This window comes from Battus philenor, unplaced genomic scaffold (genome assembly GCF_028537555.1).
Source record: "Battus philenor isolate CCGP_79_NKW_IND1 unplaced genomic scaffold, ilBatPhil1.0.hap1 SCAF_14, whole genome shotgun sequence".
Lineage (NCBI taxonomy): Eukaryota > Metazoa > Arthropoda > Insecta > Lepidoptera > Papilionidae > Battus > Battus philenor.
Genome location: NW_027181676.1, coordinates 1,209,980 through 1,230,355, shown reverse-complemented (window position 1 = coordinate 1,230,355; position 20,376 = coordinate 1,209,980). Strand labels below are relative to the sequence as shown.

The window sequence follows — 20,376 nt, the reverse complement described above, 5'->3', positions numbered from 1 at the left end:
TTAAACTTTATAAACAGATTCACCTTATTGATCACAGTATTATGTATTTAATGGAATCAGGCGATACCTTACGGAAGTCCATCCTAAGTAAGAAAAGGACCAATATTTAGCCACTTCCGCACATGCAGTGGTAGTCGTGCAACAAAGTGCACCGCCCGCCAGCCCGCTGATAAATGCGTATGCGGCAAACAATGCGAATTACACAACTGCCACCGTCAAATCAATGAACACGTGTTTCACCCCTCCACGGGGCATCTTCAGGAGTTATGTTACACCGATTAGTGCCAAACACAGAGTCTCTGTCTATGAAGTGGAGTGGAAATGGCTAAATATTGGTCCTTTTTTTTACGTATACCGGTTAGTTTTGTTTTGAATCATTTTCCACAGTAAGGTTTAATAATTATTCGTATCAATTAATATCGATATAAGGAAAAATCTTCATAAGGAAAAAACAAGGAAAAACCTTTTTTGTCCTATTTCATAATACAATTATTAATGTAATGTATGCTAATTTATACATATAACAATAAATTATATGAAGAACATTTAAAATTATATGCATTTAATTGAATAAACGTAAATCATTTTAGCGTTGAAGGCAATTATCGAAAGAGTCACGAATTCTATGAGAAAATTCTTCAATGCTAGTGTTTTTTTTTTATGGCCCCCGCAATAGGGAGCCTCTCGTACCCCTATTTTGTTTGGGACAGAGACTTTATTTACAAATATTTTTTTCAGGGTTTTATAATATATCATCATCATCAGGGAAATATAATGCTAGTGTTAGGGATTGATGAAGAAATCTGGAATTATCAATGCCTTTAGAGCATGGTGGTATTACGTAGTTACTTACGTTAGGCTGTATAGGAAGACTCAATGTCACGCAGAGAGCAATGGAAAGGGTTATGCTTGGAATTTCGTGTGAGATCAAACGATAAACGCGGCGTGGGGAGGCGTTTTTTTTTAAAGGCTTTCTTACTTAGCGGACCTATAACATAATTAAGGTAAGGAAAAGTCGATGCGTGGAGCGCAGGACCATTCATATTACGATGTTTCGTGGAGACCTATGCCTTTATACCTATGAGTGTAACGTCTGAAAAATAGATTATGGCATGCTATAGTCCTTAAAACATAATTAACTAGAGAATTGAGATCGATCAGATGTTCAGATGTGGGTAGAAAAAGGTTTCGATGTTCAATCAATTTCAAGTCCATTGGTTCTTGCATGTGGCCCTGATGCATTAAGCAGCGGACCTGGTGCCTGCGGTTCTCTGATTGTTTTCTGTAATACAAGTGCGTCTACAGGCTCTAAGAGAATACTCTTATATTAATGCTCTTTCGTTTCCACAATTTCAAGACTACCTTCATATAAAAATCAATTGCTCCCTCATTATTTATTTGTACATGACTGGAAAGTTAATGAAAATTTACATGGTTGATATAATTTTAACAGTCTTATAATACCGGATAGTTGGTGATAGGTTATAAAGCTTTAAGGGGAAAAATGTTTAGCTCATTTATAAACTTAAATCTTTTACCCCTTTGTTTAACAGCCAGTAAAAAGTAGTCACTCTGAAACATGTTACACCATACGTATCAGATCGTCTACCTGTTTTCAGTTCTATAGTGGATCGAGATATTTTTGAATCAGTGCCGAGAAAGAAAAATTCATGCTAAGAGACTTCCAACTTCTCAAGAATCGTATCGTTACGTACAAGTATCGTTTTGACACGTTTTTCACAAAAAATATTACACAGTTATTCCTTAATAGCATAAACCGTCAAAAAAGTTGGATAATAAACATGTTGTATTCAGCTTCTACAATATTCCCGAAAATTCTCTTATTAGTAAGAAAGGGACTAATATTTAGCCACTTCCGCTATGCAGCAGTAGTCGTGCAATGAAGTGCACCGCCCGCCAGCCCGCTGATAAATGCGCGTGCGGCTAACAATGCACTCGGTGCTTGGCGGTCACATTAACGAAAACACTTTACTGTAATAAAAGTGTGATCTCAATGGACTCTGTACACTAACACTATGTATATAAATTAATCACTCGGTGATTGGCACTAGTCGGTATAACATTACTCCTGAAGATGCCCCGTGAAGGGGTGAAACACGTGTTGAGTTAATTAACGGTGGTAGTTGTGTTTCGCATTATTTGTCGTACGCGCATTTATCAGCGGACTGGCGGACGGTGCAGTTCATTGCACGACTATTGCTGCATAGCGGAAGTATATAGTATATATTTTTAAAAACGACCATAAAAATTTGATGTTAAACTGAAATGGCGAAAATAAAATTGTTTTAATTATATAGAAAGTATGTAGTTGCTATTAAAGTTTTATTATTATTCATTTAGGTCAGGTACTTGCTTGCTCAGCAAGAGATGCTAGATAATATCCAACGGAAAGGTTTTGTACCAATAACTCGGGTACTACATACAGATCTGGTCACGGGCGAGGATTGAACTGTTAGGGTGTTCTTGGTGATGTACGGGAAGTGAGACTTACGTCTCCATCACCAGCTTGGAGAGTCAGGTAGTGCGTTTGCGCAAGGTGTACTCACTTTAAAGAGTATTGCTGTTAGAGACGGTGGAGGCAGATCTACTGTAAAAATATCCTAGCCCTCAGACGGGTGTACTGCCCCTATAGGTATAACCTAAAGGTTGGGAACTTTGGAGACAAATCTCATTAAGATAGATTTATTGAAATTAAAATAAAAAATGTAAAAATCTGTGAAACAAATTGATGTATATGAGAAAAATAAATAAAGCTGTGATACTGCAATAGAAAATACAACTGAAGTGTTTGAGGATGGATGAAAGGAATGGAATGATAGAAGGAAGAAAAAAGATATTGTGAACTATGGAAGACGAGGACGAAAATAAAAATTCATGTAAAAAAATTGTTAAGAAAGAAAAAACCCTGTTCCTAACAAAATAGGGGTGGAAGGAGAGGTCCCAACAGCGGAGGCCTTAAATAAAAAAAAGAACTTTGAAGACAGTGTAATCAATGAAATAGGTATAGCTCAGAGAGGGTACGCTGACTCATGCTTAACAGAAAACACTACGCCAATTATAAAGTATAAATTATCATTTTAAATTTAAATTACTTCGTGGACTTAAAAGTAAAAAATATTAACAGATGTATATCGTATAATATATAATACACCGTGTATTATAAAAATATGTACGAATTGTATGTGTAGTATGTGTTTGATACATTTTATTATAGTTATATATATATATATCTCGGAACTCTATAGTTTCAGCCTGCGTCGACAGATAGCGCTAGTTGTTCGTAAACGTATAAAAGGGGAACCGCGCGGTAGAATCGGCATTAATAAAGGAGACACCCCAATGATAGGACATATATAATATAAAGTATACAATTTAGTGTATATAGTATATAAGTTAAAGGTGATATAGAGTTAGTAACATATTAATTTTTTAATTTTATTGAAACCTCCTGCACTTCGTATTGTATTTTAAATATTTCTTAACAGTACTAAGTTACTAACAATCCATAACATAGAAAATATTTGAATCAGTTTTGACCTAAATTATCTCTACCATGAACCAGATTGCGGTACACCTGATCACCTAGTGTCCCTTATACGAAAGACTACGAACATATGGCGAAATAGAGATAAATACTCAAGCAGAGGCAAATACTATCGGCTGCCTAGTGGAAGACGATCAACCTCGCTGGCCTGTTCTTAGATATTGCAGAGCAGTCAATCATAAAGCAATATAAAATAAACACAAATATTGTCAGGTAAGACATAGTCTGAAAGAAGAAAGAAAAGCAGGACTAGAAAAAATATTCAAAATTGTAAACAATTAAGAAGCAAAAAAGAAAAATGTGATCTGAAAAAAAAAAACAATTGTTTGAACAATAATTCGATCAATAAACCGATTTATCTGAAAAATTTTCGCTTTTTTATATTACAATAAATTTACAGCTTGTATCTTAAATATAATATACACATCATATTATCATAATTCGGCTACAGAATGCCCAAAGCTGGACAAGGGCCTGCATCAAGTGTCTTTCGACCAACTTGACAACGTCTGTTTAATTGTAATGTTCTGTCCATAATAAATGTGTAAAGAAATAGAAATGTGCAAAATAAATAAATATCCTATGAAAGAAAAAAATTTCAGTCAAGTAAATTTGAATCGGCATGCCAAGTGTTGGATGTCCACACATGAAATGAACAGACGACCTCGTTTAAGTCTCTGAAAGAAGAATTCAGGCAGCTTCCAACCGTACCTATTGCAAATTTATAGAAGCCTTTTTTGGTAAAAATGAAATTTTCTGGATGGATATAAAATATCCTGCTCTCTGGAGGCAGGGCAGGGTTATGTGGGATTCCCGCCCACTAACAACCTACGGTGATAGCCTTTGGAGGACCAAGGCAAATTCCTAGGGGATGGGAGAGGCCATAGTCCAGTTGTGGTAATAAAAATCATCATTTCCAAAATATATTTTATCTAACTTTACGAACTTTGTTAGACGTTTTTCATATAACATGAAAATTATTGTAGAAACTTAAAGAAAACTTACTTGAACTCAACTTCATGCAGTCGCTTATCAGGAACGTAAATTTCGAAGATTTTTTAAACTTAAAGAAAACTTACATGAACTCAACTTCATGCAGTCGCTTATCTGGAACGTAAATTTCGAAGAAGTTTTTTTAAATTTAAAGAAAACTTACTTGAACTCAACTTCATGCAGTCGCTTATCAGGAACGTAAATTTCGAAGAAGATTTTTTAAACTTAAAGAAAACTTACTTGAACTCAACTTCATGCAGTCGCTTATCAGGAACGTAAATTTCGAAGAAGATTTTTTAAACTTAAAGAAAGCTTACTTGAACTCAACGTCATGCAGTCGCTTATCAGGAACGTAAATTTCGAATAAGATTTTTTAAACTTAAAGAAAACTTACTTGAACTCAACTTCATGTAGTCGCTTATCAGGAACGTAAATTTCGAAGAAGATTTTTTAAACTTAAAGAAAACTTACTCGAACTCAACTTCATGCAATCGCTTATCAGGAACGTAAATTTCGAAGAAGATTTTTTTTCACTTACCAAATTCTGGTATGGCACTCTCAAACTACACCAAACAGAGATTAGCCGTTACAATCTCTTTCTCTATTGATCTCTACCTGTTGGTACGATCTTGTTCTCCTTCCAGCTTTGTTTTTGGTTAAATATTGTCTACTTTTTTATATCACGTCAGCCGATAAAGGCACACAAGGCAAATATCGCCATAATGACCGTCACTTTTAAGTTTTATAATCACTTCAATCTTTACTAAATTTTCTAAAATACCAGTAAAACTATAACAGGGTTATTAACTAAATATTCTGGTAGGTAAATTACTAAAGCTAATTAACACAAAAAGAAATTTTAATGAAGTTTTTAAATCGAAATATAGACAACTGTCTGCGACAAACAGACCTCGTATTATCTGTTCGTACATTCGCAGTTCAATATAAAAAGTATAAGAATAAAACGTGTTTCGAAATGACCATTTCATTTGTTTTTTTTTTTAAGTATTTTAGCATTCTTTACGGGTATATGTGTATGAATATATATCAAAATTTCAACGAGATATCTTACACCTTTCGTTTCTTAGTTTTAAATTTAAAATTAAAAGCATGTTATTAAATAAATCTTATTTATTTTACATTCAAGAGTTTTTAGTGTGTTGATTTGTTGACTCATTTACATAATTGATATTATAATGTACACATGAAATGTTGTTAAATTTCATTTAAAAGAGCAACTGTTCAGTTGCATTCCGAGGCAATGGTAGCTTACTATATATAATATTAAAATAATCGACGATTCATAAGTACATATACACACGTACTCGAATAAAGATATTTTGAATTTAGAATTCATGCTCTGTAATACTGGCCACTAAAGACTTTGGTATTAAATCATTCTCGCGTGTTTGAAATTCGAACGAGGATTTGACTTGTAAATAAATACAATAACTGTTTTCCCAATTTGTATCTTTCAGAAAAACGTTTTGTTTAATGTTGAAACTTTGCTATTTTTTTTCAGCAGGCGCTGTAACTATTTCTAACCGGCAAAAGTTTTATTCTAAGAATTGCATGGCCGGTCGTTTAATGTTGGGATCGTGATCTCACGGTGCACGCATTCGGTGCAAGACAGTGCGTATGCAACGTTAGAGCTAATTGACCAAATGTCAATGCCCTCCACGTCGGCCAGCTGGGCTACCAGCTTAGATCAACTAATAATAAACATTATTATTTTTAAACGTCCATTGTACGCGATTGTACGGACGCCGGGAACACGTGGCTTTGCTTCCTCGCACTATTACACTCGATTTTCACCTGTAACACATTGCAATAGAGACGATTGTACCGCGAAACACATTATCAGAGAACGGTTAGACTATCAAGTAATTGGTTACCTATCTCCTTTCATATAGTGGTTCGGTACAGTTGCAGGCATTCCCGCTCCGACCACCGAGTTGGATGGACATCTAGTCACGTCCTGAATAACTTACGAAAATAAATTCTCGTGCGACCAATAGTTTGGTTATTGTTTATATCTCGGTTAGTGCGGTTTCGAGTGGGAGGACTATGGAAGGGGAGTGCGTGGGAGGGTTTGGCCGCTGGCAGGTGCGTCTCGCAGGACTCCTGGCGTTACCTGTTCTGCTCACAGGACTCTACGGCACTAACTACGTCTTCCTTGCTGCGCATACACCATACAGGTATTTCATATTTATTGTATTTTTTCACATAAAATTTTACACCTGTTTACAATCAACCTGTATAAAGTGATCAACCTGAAAAATGTCCCGTAATTTTTTTTTTACTTTAATGCGACTGGCCAATAACTTCTGACACCACAAAGTCTACAGGGACAGATAGTAAACAATAAATTATTTTTATATACTACTACATATCCGAACTTTGAAAAAGTTTTTTCATAGTTTATAATTACTACGTTGTTTATTATTTCTGAAAGCACTCTTTTAGGATAGGTTGTACCATACATTAATTTATAAAACGTTTTATACATTCACCCCTTCAAACCTTTTAAAAATAAACAATCATACTATATATTTTTTGTGTATAGTGTCACAAATGGCGTTCTTAATGCCAAGGCATTTGTACTAATTAACCCTTGTTAAAAACTTTTGACACAAATAATTGCCGAAAGTTTAGATTAATAATTATTTTAATAAAATATCTTAACTAATATATGTAATGCATACATATATATACTGTTAGCTAAGCTCCTACAGAGCTTTGAAAACTCGTTATTTTTAGTTATAGCTATATGCTATTTATGATTATTTAAATAAAATACCTAAATATATATATATATATATATATATATATATATATACATGCATACATATATGCACACTGTCAGTAAAAGAGCTTTTGAAAACTCGTTATTTTCAGCTAAATGCTATTTATAATTATTCCAATAAATACCTTAAGTGATATATATACAGTCATACATATATACACACTGTCAGTAAAAGGGATTTTGAAAACTCCTTATTTTTAGTTATAGCTATATGTTATTTATAATTATTGAAATAAATACCTTAACTAATAAATATACACATGCATGTAGGTACCCAGACTGTCAGTGTAAGTTTTTGAAAACGCTTTATTTTTAGTTATAGCTATATGCTATTTATAATTATTTAAATAAAATATCTTAATTAATATATTTACATACACACAAGTCGTTGTATGAGCTTTTCGGAACACGCTGTTTTGTTGTAGCTATATGCTATATATCCTTAGATACTGTTTACTTTTTAATATTCGGTATCCCGGTACCCGTGTTTGAGCATTGAATAAATTTAAATATGTCAACCAAGGACTTGTCATTCGAGTTGTAAATAAGCCAAGGTCGTAAATTGTCTATGGTATTTTTTTCGCGGTAAAATCATTTGGTATAGATTAAAAAAGAATTCTTATCTACAAGTAAAAACTAATTATTAATTTCCTTTGTTCACGAGATAACTTGAGAAGCGTTTTTTGATATTCATTTATATTTGTAAATTTCCTATCACTTTATAGAAGTTTTTTTTAAGATAAAAACACAATTTTTAATACGGCACATGTCTGTAGTTGACTGTATGTGACAGGAATATTAAAAACCATATTTTTGATGTATGACATCTGCTCCCGTGTTAGAAAAAGATCAATATTATTTATTTACGCAACAAAAATATATGTAACAATATGTTGAACACTATGTTTTTAAAACAACTTATTAATTATTTATATATTAAGTTTCGAATTGATTATTTATAGTTAAGTTAGAACAACGTCTGTTTGTTCATATATTTGTAAATTAAAAATGCGTTGTTCGATAGATTACTTTTAAATATTGCGTTTTATTTAATTAACTATTTTTCTAATAATTCTTATTTGTATCGCTAGTGTTTTTTAATTATTTATAATTTTTCTTACACAATTTTCTCTTATGTGTAAATACAGCTAAAATTTATACACATTAACAATACAATTTGGAATACTCAATTACATATTAGTTGCTACATTATTTTATTTCAAGTCGCTGCCCAAGCGAAACTTTGATGCAGACAGTTTTTTACGATGTCTTGTAAATATATTATTGAAGTCCCATAATTTTTTACTTACAAAATATTATTATAAATATATTGTGAGGCTAATGTTGACTTCTTTAAACAGATTATTTAAAGATTAATGTAATTAAAATGGAGTACCGTACTTACTCTGAGAAAATCTGTGATATGAAACTTTAGAAGTACTCAAGTATATATTAATTGGTACATTATTTTATTTCGAGTCGCTGCCCTAGCGCTACTGACCGTTAAATGCCTTGTGGTTTTGGACTATGTGCCGGGTCAACTCATCAAAAGATTCTGCCCTAGATTTTTTCTTGAGGAGGTCCGGTAAGTTGAACAGTGGTATATTAAGGTTTTCACATAAGGCCATGTGGTTAGATTAACTATATACAAAGTTATTATTGCAGAGGCTTTAAGGGAGTGAATGTATATCTCATGCTTTGTATGTTATTATGTACACTTTAATTTATTTATTATTTTTTAATACAACAGGCCAATAACTTCTGCTAATATAAGTTCACTGGTGCAAATAGTAAACAATTAATAAGTTTAAAATAAAATTGTAATATTTTTTAAATGTTTTTTCGTACTATATTATCTTTACGTTGTTAATTATTTTTAAAACATTTGATTTTTGGGTTAGTGTACCGAATAATTATTGACAAAAAAATAGTTGTACATTCACCCTTTTAACGATTTTATATCTATAACCTATCACCCTGTATCAATATATTCGTACAATTCAATATGTTTTTTTTAATTATTTTATATAGGATGTCTAACATAAAGGTAGTTTTTTTTGTATAGATCAGCGTGCCGGATTTGTTTTTTTTAATGACTAGATTAATGATTAAATTTTGTTTTTTAAAGACAATAATAATTATACTATAATATATAATGTTTTCTACGTTTATTTGTATTACAGTTTTATAAGTATAAAGGAGAACATTTTTAATCTGTATCAGTTGTTTTGAAGATACTGGCCTGTCGACAGGTAATAGAAAAAAAAATCATTTCTGATTAGTCACATTATTTATTGAATTAATGTGAAATAAGTAAATAAATTCTGTTTTCGTTTAATACTAATCCATACAGATATTAAACCACGTTTTAGATTTTCAGCGTACGAACGAACTTACGCAGTAAATTCAAATCTAATTAACACGAGAAATTTCACACGAAATAATATTAAATTATCTAATTTTCTTAATCGTAAAAACCTTAGTAGTATTTCTCGATTTATATACGAGATACTAAATAAAAATAGGGTTACATTTTTTTTTTACAAATAGATGTCAAAGTATAATTTTTTTGCACACAGCACATGTTCTATATGTATAAACAGAAATAAACGTGACCGTGACTACGCAGACGGTGAAATAAGTGTTGTCTAGATTAAATCCTCCAGGACGCTTGCAGAGAGTACATTTCAGTTATTACATGTAATATTAATTTATTACAAACCAGATAAATACGAACGTGCAAAACATATTTAATCTGTCGTTCTTTTGCACATAAAAACACATTAGTAATGACTGTCCCCAATTTGTCATTGATTTTACTACATATTAAACGTATGTATAACAAAACGTGAAACACGATGTATTGAAAAACAGATTAAATTTAAAAATGGAACGCTATTTAAAATTTATATTTTTAATTTATTCTATGCTATAAATAAATTGTCATAATTGTGTTATAAATAAACTTGGTACAGTATATTAATGATCTTTAATATAATATTCCGAAATTCATATAGTTATTCGTCTATTTAACAAAATAAACCACTTTAACAATTTTGATTTGTTTATCGCCTGTTCAGAAAAAAAATGTTTAATATACCTGCTGTTCAAATACAGTCATATTTATTGCAAATAGAATGTAAGAATGACATATTTATTTTTTATAACAACATTACTCTAACAGCTATATAGCAATATAGCTGTTATATAACTGTTAATATTTAAAAAAAAATAATTAGCTATGAGCTACTCAAAAAAATATAATTTAAATTTATTTAAAAATTAAATTGTAACAGATTTAAAAAAATGACAGGTCGACAAAAAAGCAGAAATAGCAGATATTTTTAATCTATAAAACAGTAAATATAAAACCGTATTTGTAATATATTTTGTAGTTTATTCAAGTTGGACCGTTACATCCCTAAACTAGAAAATGTATGTCAAAAAAACAAACTCGTAAACAAATTTTTATCACCATTCACGCATTTAAAATATTAGTTGTTGTTGATAAAAAGTTATAATACAAAACTAATTTTAATTAACATAAACAAACGGCTGTAAATGCTGATTAATAAATGTAAACAGGTAAAATATGGCGGGAATGTTCGTACAAGGAAGCGAGATTTTGGCGGCAAACAGATTGGGAACGGCGAACCGGCGCGCCGGTTTACGCGGCCTTTATCTGTGACCGATATTTTTTTTTCATACTACCGAAATAAAAAGAACACGCACTTGCCATGTGCTAGCTATGTTTTCTAAAAGAGCGCAATGACTCACCGGTTTAAATGCATGGATGTCCTCTTGCCCGATTTTAGCTAAGCGCCATCTTGCGGCCAATGTTCTAAAATTGAAAATACTTTCAATAAATTTTAATTTTTTTCTTCCGCGTTATTATCTGCCGCTTACTTTTACTTCCGTGTCAAATATCTTTTTAATTTTATTTTAGTCTGTCAAAACAACATCTGTTACTTTAAAAAAAATTCTTTCAATAATAATTAATATATTTACCATATATTTTTACCATGAAGTCTTAACATTTATTTATTTTCATAAACAGACACAAACAATTAAGATTCAATAAAAAAGAATTTGATTCTTTTTGTTTAGAAAACATTAAATTACAAAACATTTTATAAGTTTAGGTTAAATATTAAAAAGCTGTTCACGCTAATTAATTATTAATATGTCAATCTGGCTGTCAAATTTGTTATAATTTTTTTTTTAATGAAATTGTAATCAGACAAAGATAATTAGTATAATTCGTTCTACAATTTTTTTATAAAATAGTATCTTTTTTTAATTTTTATTGAATTTGATTGAAATATAAAATATTAAAGAGATAAGTTAATGTGATTTTTAATAATTTTATATAAAAACACAGTCTAGGTAAATTCTCCTATTTTTTTCCCCACAATGTTTGAAGGTCTTTGACCAATGTGTGTTGCCGGTGTTAATACATGATCCGGGACGTGGTCACTTACGTCTGGCCTCATAAAAAGACTCAAGGTTACCCTGAGAGCAATGAAGAGGACTATGCTTTGAGTTTCGCTGCGAAATTGAATCACAAATGAGGAGTTCTGCAATGGAACCAAGACCACCGAGGTTGTTCGAAGAATTGTTTATCTGAAGTGGCAGCCTGTAACCGATGTTCGCTGGGGCTGGAAGGTACTTGAGCGACCACTAGCCGGTAGACGCGGTGTGGGCAGGCCCACCACTAGTTGGACCGACGATATAGTTGAAGACAGGTCATAGTGGCGTACATCGGCTGAAAAGAAAAAGTAGAATACGAATATAATGTTTCTTTTTGTTCATGTGTGTTTTTAGGAACAAATTTTAAAATTTGTGCCTGTTCTATTTTCTATATGACATATACATATGATGCTAATAATAACAAATGTAATAATAACAATATTTATTTAAAATAACAAACATAACGTAGTTGTAAGGCGATAATTACGGTATAACTATTTTTTAAGGCCTTAACAGACAAACTGTTTGCGCGAACAGTTTCATCGAGTGTTGTCTGTTGATTCTTTACGATTTTTTTTATAATTCCTGAACGAATAAAATAGTTACCTGTCGAGTTCGTGCGTTTGACATTTCGCTTTTTTATTTTACTTACACTGCTGTCAGTGGTATTTACAGAATCAGCCTATTCGAGTGGGCAGGACTCAGAGGGTGCTGAGCTTTAGACCTCTTTTAAGGTAGCGGACCTCAAAGGTTATGTGTATAGGATGTATGTAAAATAATTTTTACCTAAATTGACAGCTGTCAAAAAGTTTCATTGCGTCTGTATGCGTCCAGATTTTGGAATTTATAATGGAGGGTTTAATAAACAAGTTTTCTTTTAAGAAGACGAACATTATACGCTGATTTGTATACGACAATAAACACAAAGTTTTGGACATTATTTTTGTGGTGAATCCCCCATTAGACGTATTGATGACATAGTCAAGTTACTTATTCTCGGTTGAAGTTGATGCTGTTAGACCTGGAGCTTTTACACCATCAGAGCAGAGTTCACGAAGTGGAAGGGTCTGTGAACTTAAAAATAAACAAAAGCTGTTGCACGAAGTCGTTTGCACGTAGTGAAGCGCTCTACCTGAGAAGAGCTGTGTCGTGTACCTCGGTTCGACCATAATGTTCGCTTTCAGGCGCAGGCTGCCGTTCCCTAAAAACGGGTATTATGAGTCAAGGTACATACAGAGCATAAGGTATTTAAAATGACCGACCTAAATAAAATAATGTAGCAACCAATATATAATTGTGTATTCCAAATTGTATTGTTAATATGAATAAATTTTAGCTGTATTTACCCGTAAGTGAAAATTCGGTAAAAAAAAAATGTAAAAAAAAATTTTAAAACGCTGTCGTGCCTCGCAGCTGGGAGAAGAAAGATCCGTATCAAACAGCGGCAACCGTCTCCCAACTGTCTGCGTTTAGTTAAAGCGAAAGATAAATACTGTAAAAAAAAACACCAGCGATACAAATTAGAATTAATAGAAAAAAAATATATTTAAAATGATATTTATTAACGCGCGAATTAATGTAGTGTGAATATACCTTATTAAACCGTTCCAGTGTTAACCAATTCGTTAGTGTGTTACATTTTTTTTTCAATAGTGCGTTACTAGTTGTAAAACGGTGTCGGCTACGCGCTAGAATTTCATCTATGTACAGTTCAATGACCTTAATTGATGTTTTTGTTAGCGAATGGTAGTAGGGCGTTTTGAATAAATTGTTTTTGAGATGTCATGTCTTATTTCAATCAATTAGGATCTCTTTATTATAATAAATTGCTTCTGTATATGAGGATAAGTCATGTTTTTATATTATAATCATACAAACAAATAGTTTCGTTGTTAAATGGCTTGCTAACTACACATGTCAAAAGATTTGTCAGTATCGGTAAGATAGGTAAAATTTCAGATATTTAACCCTTAACAACATGATTTACGAAAGTGATTTTTTTTAATATCACTGTGTTTGCTTGAAGGTCTAGATGAAGGGAAAAATAGATTTTTTTTAAATTTCATTGGAAAGAATATTATACAACAGTAAAATTCGTACAGCCAACCTATAAAAAAAACTAATAGTAATGTGAACATTCGGTTTAAAAGATTGGTATCAAAATTGAAACTTTAGGCTATTAAGGGTTAAAAGTCTAAAACAGACACTTAGAAAGGATCTCCTAAGATCTTCTTTTCACACCGGTGTCATCGTATCTTAACGGACTCTATTCTGGTAGCTTTTACGACAGTCTTACATTAGTAATAAGCTCATAAAATTTATCTGTATTTTCAGACTATTTCTCTAGACATCTTTTCTTATGGACCTCCTTTTTGGGTATCCCTCGTTTCTACAACAGCAACATCCATCGTATTCCAACTTTAAAAGATTTGTTAATACGCAATACATTCTACCTTTTAAAACTTTTTCACAAATAACCAATCTCTTTGGAAATGGAATATATTAAAAATCAGCAATTAAGATTTAATTTACAAAATTAACTAAAATGTTTTTAATTTAGAGCTCTTAGCATTATAAAGAAAAAATATTATCACATATCTTACAGTTTACAAAATAGAAAAGATTTAATATTTTTTTAGGAACTGAATCGCGTCAGTCTGTGTGGACAACTATATATCACAAGTTTATGTATTTAAATAAATGTAAACAAGATTGAAATGTCAAACTTGACACATGAACGATCTAAATATAGAAGTACCACAAACCTGTAATAAAAACAACTGTCAATGTTATGCGACAAAATTAAATTGTACATTAGTATAGCGTAGAATTGTAGGAGGCAATTGTTTTTATATTTTGCCGAATAACCGGACGCTTACACGAGTATGGTTCTTTTTTCATAAATTTAAAAAACCAAAATAACTTTTTTTTTGTTAAATTACACGAGATCGAAGTCGCGGGCACAGATAATATAAATTTTTTTTTGTTTACTATCTGTCCCTGTGTACTCTGTGTTGGCAGAAGTAATTAGCCAGTTGCATTCAAATACAAAAGCTTTAAACCATATAAAAATACATTTTGTTTATAATTAATTAATCTTAATCTAGTATAGTTAATAAATAAATAACAACGATACTAAATTAAATTTCGACAAAATAATTTTAAATGTTTTTTTTTAATAAAGACATAAATATTTGACAGTCTTAACAGATAACATATACTGACGCTTTGATATCGTATTTTGTTATTGCAAATATTTTTTTTAAATCAATTCGCACTGCGCATAAATTGACAAGTTCATGAATAATTTATACGCGCGTGTGTTTTTTTATATTTCTCATTTGAATCACGTGAGATAGGCGATAAATACAATGATTGATTGCGTTTAATTTACATACAGAAACTATGTTGCCAAATTTAGATTTTATGTTATTGTAATAATAAAACATATTTTAATCAACACTATAATAATGTCTTAATAATGTGTTCTTCCAAATCAATTTCATCACCTTCTAAGTCGCAATGTCCGATAAAACGAAATTTTGCCAATGCTTTTTACAGTTCGTGAAAAAGTCGGAATTATTTTATTCCGGTATACCCTTTATATCATTGGCGAATATAAAGCTCAACGAATTCGCTGGCTTGGTCACTTGGAGCGAATGGGATCGGATCGGAGCGTGAAGGTAGCGTGCCTGGAAAAACCGAGGGGTCAAAGACCAGTGGGTAGACTCAGGTATCGCTGGATCGATCGCGTTGATGCAGACTTGCGCGAATTGAATGTCAAACAATGGCAGACGATGGCGCAAGATAGAGGAAAGTGGAAGTCTCTCGCTTCGGAGGCCAAGACCCACTTTGGGTAACTGAGCCAGCGGAGTAGTAGTAGTAGTAGTAGGTATACACCTTTAAGACCTTCGATTCGGCCTTTTGAGTTTACTAAATAGCGAGCCTTTTTTCGAGATCCGTAAGTGACCACGTTTCGGATCCGTGTGTTATCACGTAACATTATTAAAAATATTACTTTCTTTAACCACTGTATAACTTTATCTTAACTTATAAATAGATTAACAAATAACATTTATATTGAACGGCGTGTAGGAGTTGAGTTTAATAATAACTTCAAACGAAACATCGGTGTGCATTTCGGTTTATTTTTAAATGACGGCCGAGTTATATAATGTTTTCGTGAAGATCTCTTCAAGAACCTCGTTGTAAGTAAATTATAAAACATTACATATATGTGACATTTTTGATAATGCAATAATATTAATACTAACGACATATTCAAATAGAAATTCTAGCGTAGTGAAACTATTACGTCTTGTTTTTTATTGTCGTATTCACAGGACGATGTTCTGATTTCCTGTGTATATGTTTAAGCGTGACTTTCACTGGCGTAATAGATTTTATAAATTTTTCCGCTGTTGTGGTTATCTGAATTAATTTGTAATGAATATTTAATGAACATCCTCTTATACATGTATATGTATACATACATATATATGTGAACGTTACACACACACACACATATATATATATATGTAGTTCACGCACCGTATTGCTGGCCAGTACAGCCATAATACTTTTATGTTAAAATCATTCTTGCGTTCGAAATTTAATTCACGACGCCATTGTAAATTGAAAATTCTGTAAATATGTAACATAACCTATCGATTTTTCTCAGCTATCATATTTATTACCAAAAAATCGATTTGTCCGAGGGATATAATTCAAAAATTTGGTCAACGATTCTCACTCGTGTTCCACACAGCTGATAGACAGACTATATCACTAAAACTCAGTTGACCGAAGAGCCCGTAGGTTAATTAATAACGAAAAGCTCTCAAATAGTAGACTACACACCCTTGGGCATCGTCTTCGAGTTGCCAGTTTATCGGTTTTAGGATACATTTTGGAGAGTGCTCGAAGGCTCTTTTCGAACTGATTGAGCCATCTCCATTCCTTTATCAGACTACTAGGCGCAGGCAAAAGTTTCATCCATACGTTGTTGACATACCCAAAAGTCGAACTAAACGGTGTGACAATTCGTTTTTGGTGAGATTCGCCAAGATTTGGAACGACCTGTCTGGGTCTATTTTTCCTGATGAGCTGAACTCTGGAGCCGTGTAACACCTTCGTCTTCATCAACACTTTCCATCAGGTGAGATGGAAGACAAACGCCTATTCCATTACAACTATATAAAAAAACTTCGACGAATGCCACATTACTCTTATGTCATTTGTTTTTTAATTAAAATCGATTTTATTAATGTATATTTTTTCTGTATTTTTTAATCCGAGGCAATTGCGATCCAAGTCAATTTGATGTTGTTATTTATTATTATATTTGTAAAATGTATTATTGCGTATTTATTATAACATATATATTATATTTAATGGAATCAGGCGTTATTTTGCGGAAGTCCATCCTAAGTAAGAAAAGGACCAATATTTAGCCACTTTCGCACATGCAGTGGTAGTTGTGCAACAAAGTGCACCGGCAAACACAGAATGAGCACTTGGCACCAATCGGTATAACATAACTCCTGAAGATGCCCCGTGGAGGGATGAAACACGTGTTGAGTGATCTAGCGGTGGTAGTTGTGTAATTCGCATTGTTTGCCGCTAGCGCATTTATCAGCGGGCTGGCGGGCGGGTGCACTTTGCACGACTACGTCTGCATGTGTGGAAGTGGCTAAATATTGGTCCTTTTCTTACTTAATATATACTACTAGCTGATCCCGCAAACGTTGTTTTGCAAAAAAAATAAAGTTTTTAATTAACAAATGTAAGATAAGGGTTGATCGTAGAGGGGTGAAAATTTAGGTTTGTATGTATTTTTGTATGCTGTATCATAATAAAATAAAAACCAAAAAATTGTCTAAAAAATAAAAAATAAAATTTAGGGGTAGACCACCCTTATCACTTAGGGGTATGGAAAAAAGATAGTAGCCGATTCTCAGACATACTGAATACGTATGTAAAATTTGGTAAAAATTGGTCAAGCCGTTTCGGAGGAGTTCAAGTTCGAACACCGTGACACGAGAATTTTATATATTAGATATACATATGTATGTATGTTTGTGTACATATATGTTTAATCACGTTAACTAACAGTTATTTATCCAACTACTGTGAGCCTTGAGACAGGCAGCGTGTTTATACGACTGTTTTTATTTACGTAATGCATACGATGTCTCTTTGGTGCAGTGGTACATAACCTTTTTTGTGTCATGCCTCAAGATTTTTAAATCTTTAATCCCTTATGTAACATACTTTGAATATAAGACGTGCTACGTATATTTACTAGATCAATGGTTATCCATCTTTATATCATATATTTTCTTTCTCTGTTTTTTTTTAATATTTCTGAAGCAAGAGCGATCGAAGTCTGTTTCGTGTTTTTATTTATTACTCTATTTATAATGTATATTATAAATGTAGATCATATATTTATGTATATATGTTTGTATATATGTATATTTTGCACGCGTTAACTACCTATTATTAATCCTTCTACTGTTTCCATACTATCGTTGTCTGTAAGATATTGCCTCGAGTGATAACACCGCCCATTATACTTTTTTTTCTTTATTATTATAAAACTATATTTTCTAGTGTGTACAATATAGAATATTTTATTAAAATAATAAAAATAAAATTGTCGACCATGATAATCAGAGGTTCCATGCAAAAATATAAAATACATCGGTTATAAAAATGTATATATATATACAACTTGATACAGGTCAATTTAACGACAAAACTTAAAGATCCCTTTCACTTGTTCTTAAAACGGGTTTATGTGGCTTACTTAATAACTTTGTATCATATATATATGTATATATATTTACACCTATACATATACGAGATAATGCAGAGAAAACATTTGATTTAAAAAAAATTAAACAATTATGATCGCAATTATGACAGGCCCCGTGACATCTGTCAATGCCAACTCTTACATTTTTCTATCCCATAGTTGCCCGATGACCATTTTACTCTCTCATTCTCTCTCTCTCTCTCTCTCTCTCTCTCTCTCTCTCTCTATATATATATATATATATATATATATATATATATATATATATGTGTGCGTGTGTGTGTGTATGAATCCTTTAGTTCGATTTCCCTTGGCCACGTAAATGAAGCTCCATAAACATTTGTAAAGGTATCCTACGAAAATATTTTTTTGGCAATTGCGCAGTATTTTAAATTTCAAAAAAACTACTATATTTCTTACTTCGCATGTATTACTATTGCTATGTTGCGGTTTTATATTATCTTTTATAACAGTGGCGTCGATCAGTATTTTTCGAACGCAAAATTTATTTATTTATTTCATTTTTATTCAATAAATAATGCGATTATCCTGAGATGGTTTACATTAATTATTTCTTCTATAAGATATTTTATATATTTACCTATATCAATTTTCAATAAATAAATAAAGTTTTATATGTAACATTATTACCACTCCAAAATATTTTAAAATTATTTTTTTTACTGTAATTTGACTGGCCAAAAACTTCTGTCTATACAAAGCCTGCAGAGACAGATAGTAAACAATAATTAAATTTAATATGTAGGAATCCGAATCACCTTTATTAAAATATTATCATTACGTTATATATTATTTCTGAAACCACCTATTCTCGGATAGGGTGTACCGTACATAACTTGAAAGCAGAGATATATATTCATACCTTTAAAGCTTTCACATGTATTACCAATCTAATATATAAAATTCTCGTGTCACGGTGTTCGAACTTGAACTCCTCTGAAACGGCTTGACTGATTTTTACCAAATTTAATATGCGTATTTAGTAGGTCTGAGAATTGGCTACTATCTATTTTCTATACCCCTAAGTGATAAAGGTTGTTCACACTTAAAAAATTTTTTAATTTTTTTAACGAAATTTTTTGTTTTTATTTTTTTATGATACAGCATATAAGAATACATACAACCATAATTTTTCACCCCTCTACGATCAACCCTTATTTACTATTTTTTATTTGTAAATTAAAATATCAATTTTTTTTTGCAAAACAACGTTTGCGGGATCAGCTAGTAATTCTATATAAAAGATTTTATTCAGAAAATCAAAAAAGGTTTTACTATAGTTATGACATAAGAGGACCTATCAGATATTCCTTTGCCCTATTCAAAAAAAAAAACTATAATATGTGACGTGTATGAAGTTATGTTGACTATGTGCTGCTTTGTGCAAATTAAAATCATAATAATATATATTTATCTGTGCTATAATCATTCTATTGGAGCGTGAACTTTTGTATATACAATAAAGACTTTAATAGCGAGAGGTCGATGACCGCATCTTGTCAAAGGTGAGGGATAAATAGTTTATTGTATTTACAAAAACCATTGTTTATCAAGTAAATAAACAAAAGTTGTTGTTTATCTCAATAAAACATGACCTCTAGAATAAGATATTTTTAAACGGTTTTATATAGTTCGACCCGTACGGAATTTATTTGGATCAAAATTAGAAATTGAAATTTAAGCACCTTCCCGTTGTAAGAT

At 31.7% G+C, this 20,376-nt stretch overlaps 2 protein-coding genes across 2 annotated transcripts in view; one reads left to right on the top strand and one right to left on the bottom strand.

Annotated features, from left to right (window-relative positions):
* Positions 1-5,161, bottom strand: part of LOC137933811 (organic cation transporter protein-like) — a 42,543-nt gene extending 37,382 nt beyond the window's left edge. Inside the window, exon 1 of the mRNA XM_068777870.1 lies at positions 5,097-5,161. The gene's annotated coding sequence lies outside the window, so the exon portion shown is untranslated. The remainder of the gene's footprint in view (positions 1-5,096) is intronic.
* Positions 5,162-6,514: 1,353 nt separating this feature from the next.
* The window catches only part of LOC137918381 (organic cation transporter protein-like), a 33,788-nt gene continuing 19,926 nt past the window's right edge, over positions 6,515-20,376 (top strand). Inside the window, exon 1 of the mRNA XM_068761165.1 lies at positions 6,515-6,756. Within this exon, the coding sequence (XP_068617266.1) occupies positions 6,626-6,756 (131 nt within the window). The 5' untranslated portion in view covers positions 6,515-6,625. The remainder of the gene's footprint in view (positions 6,757-20,376) is intronic.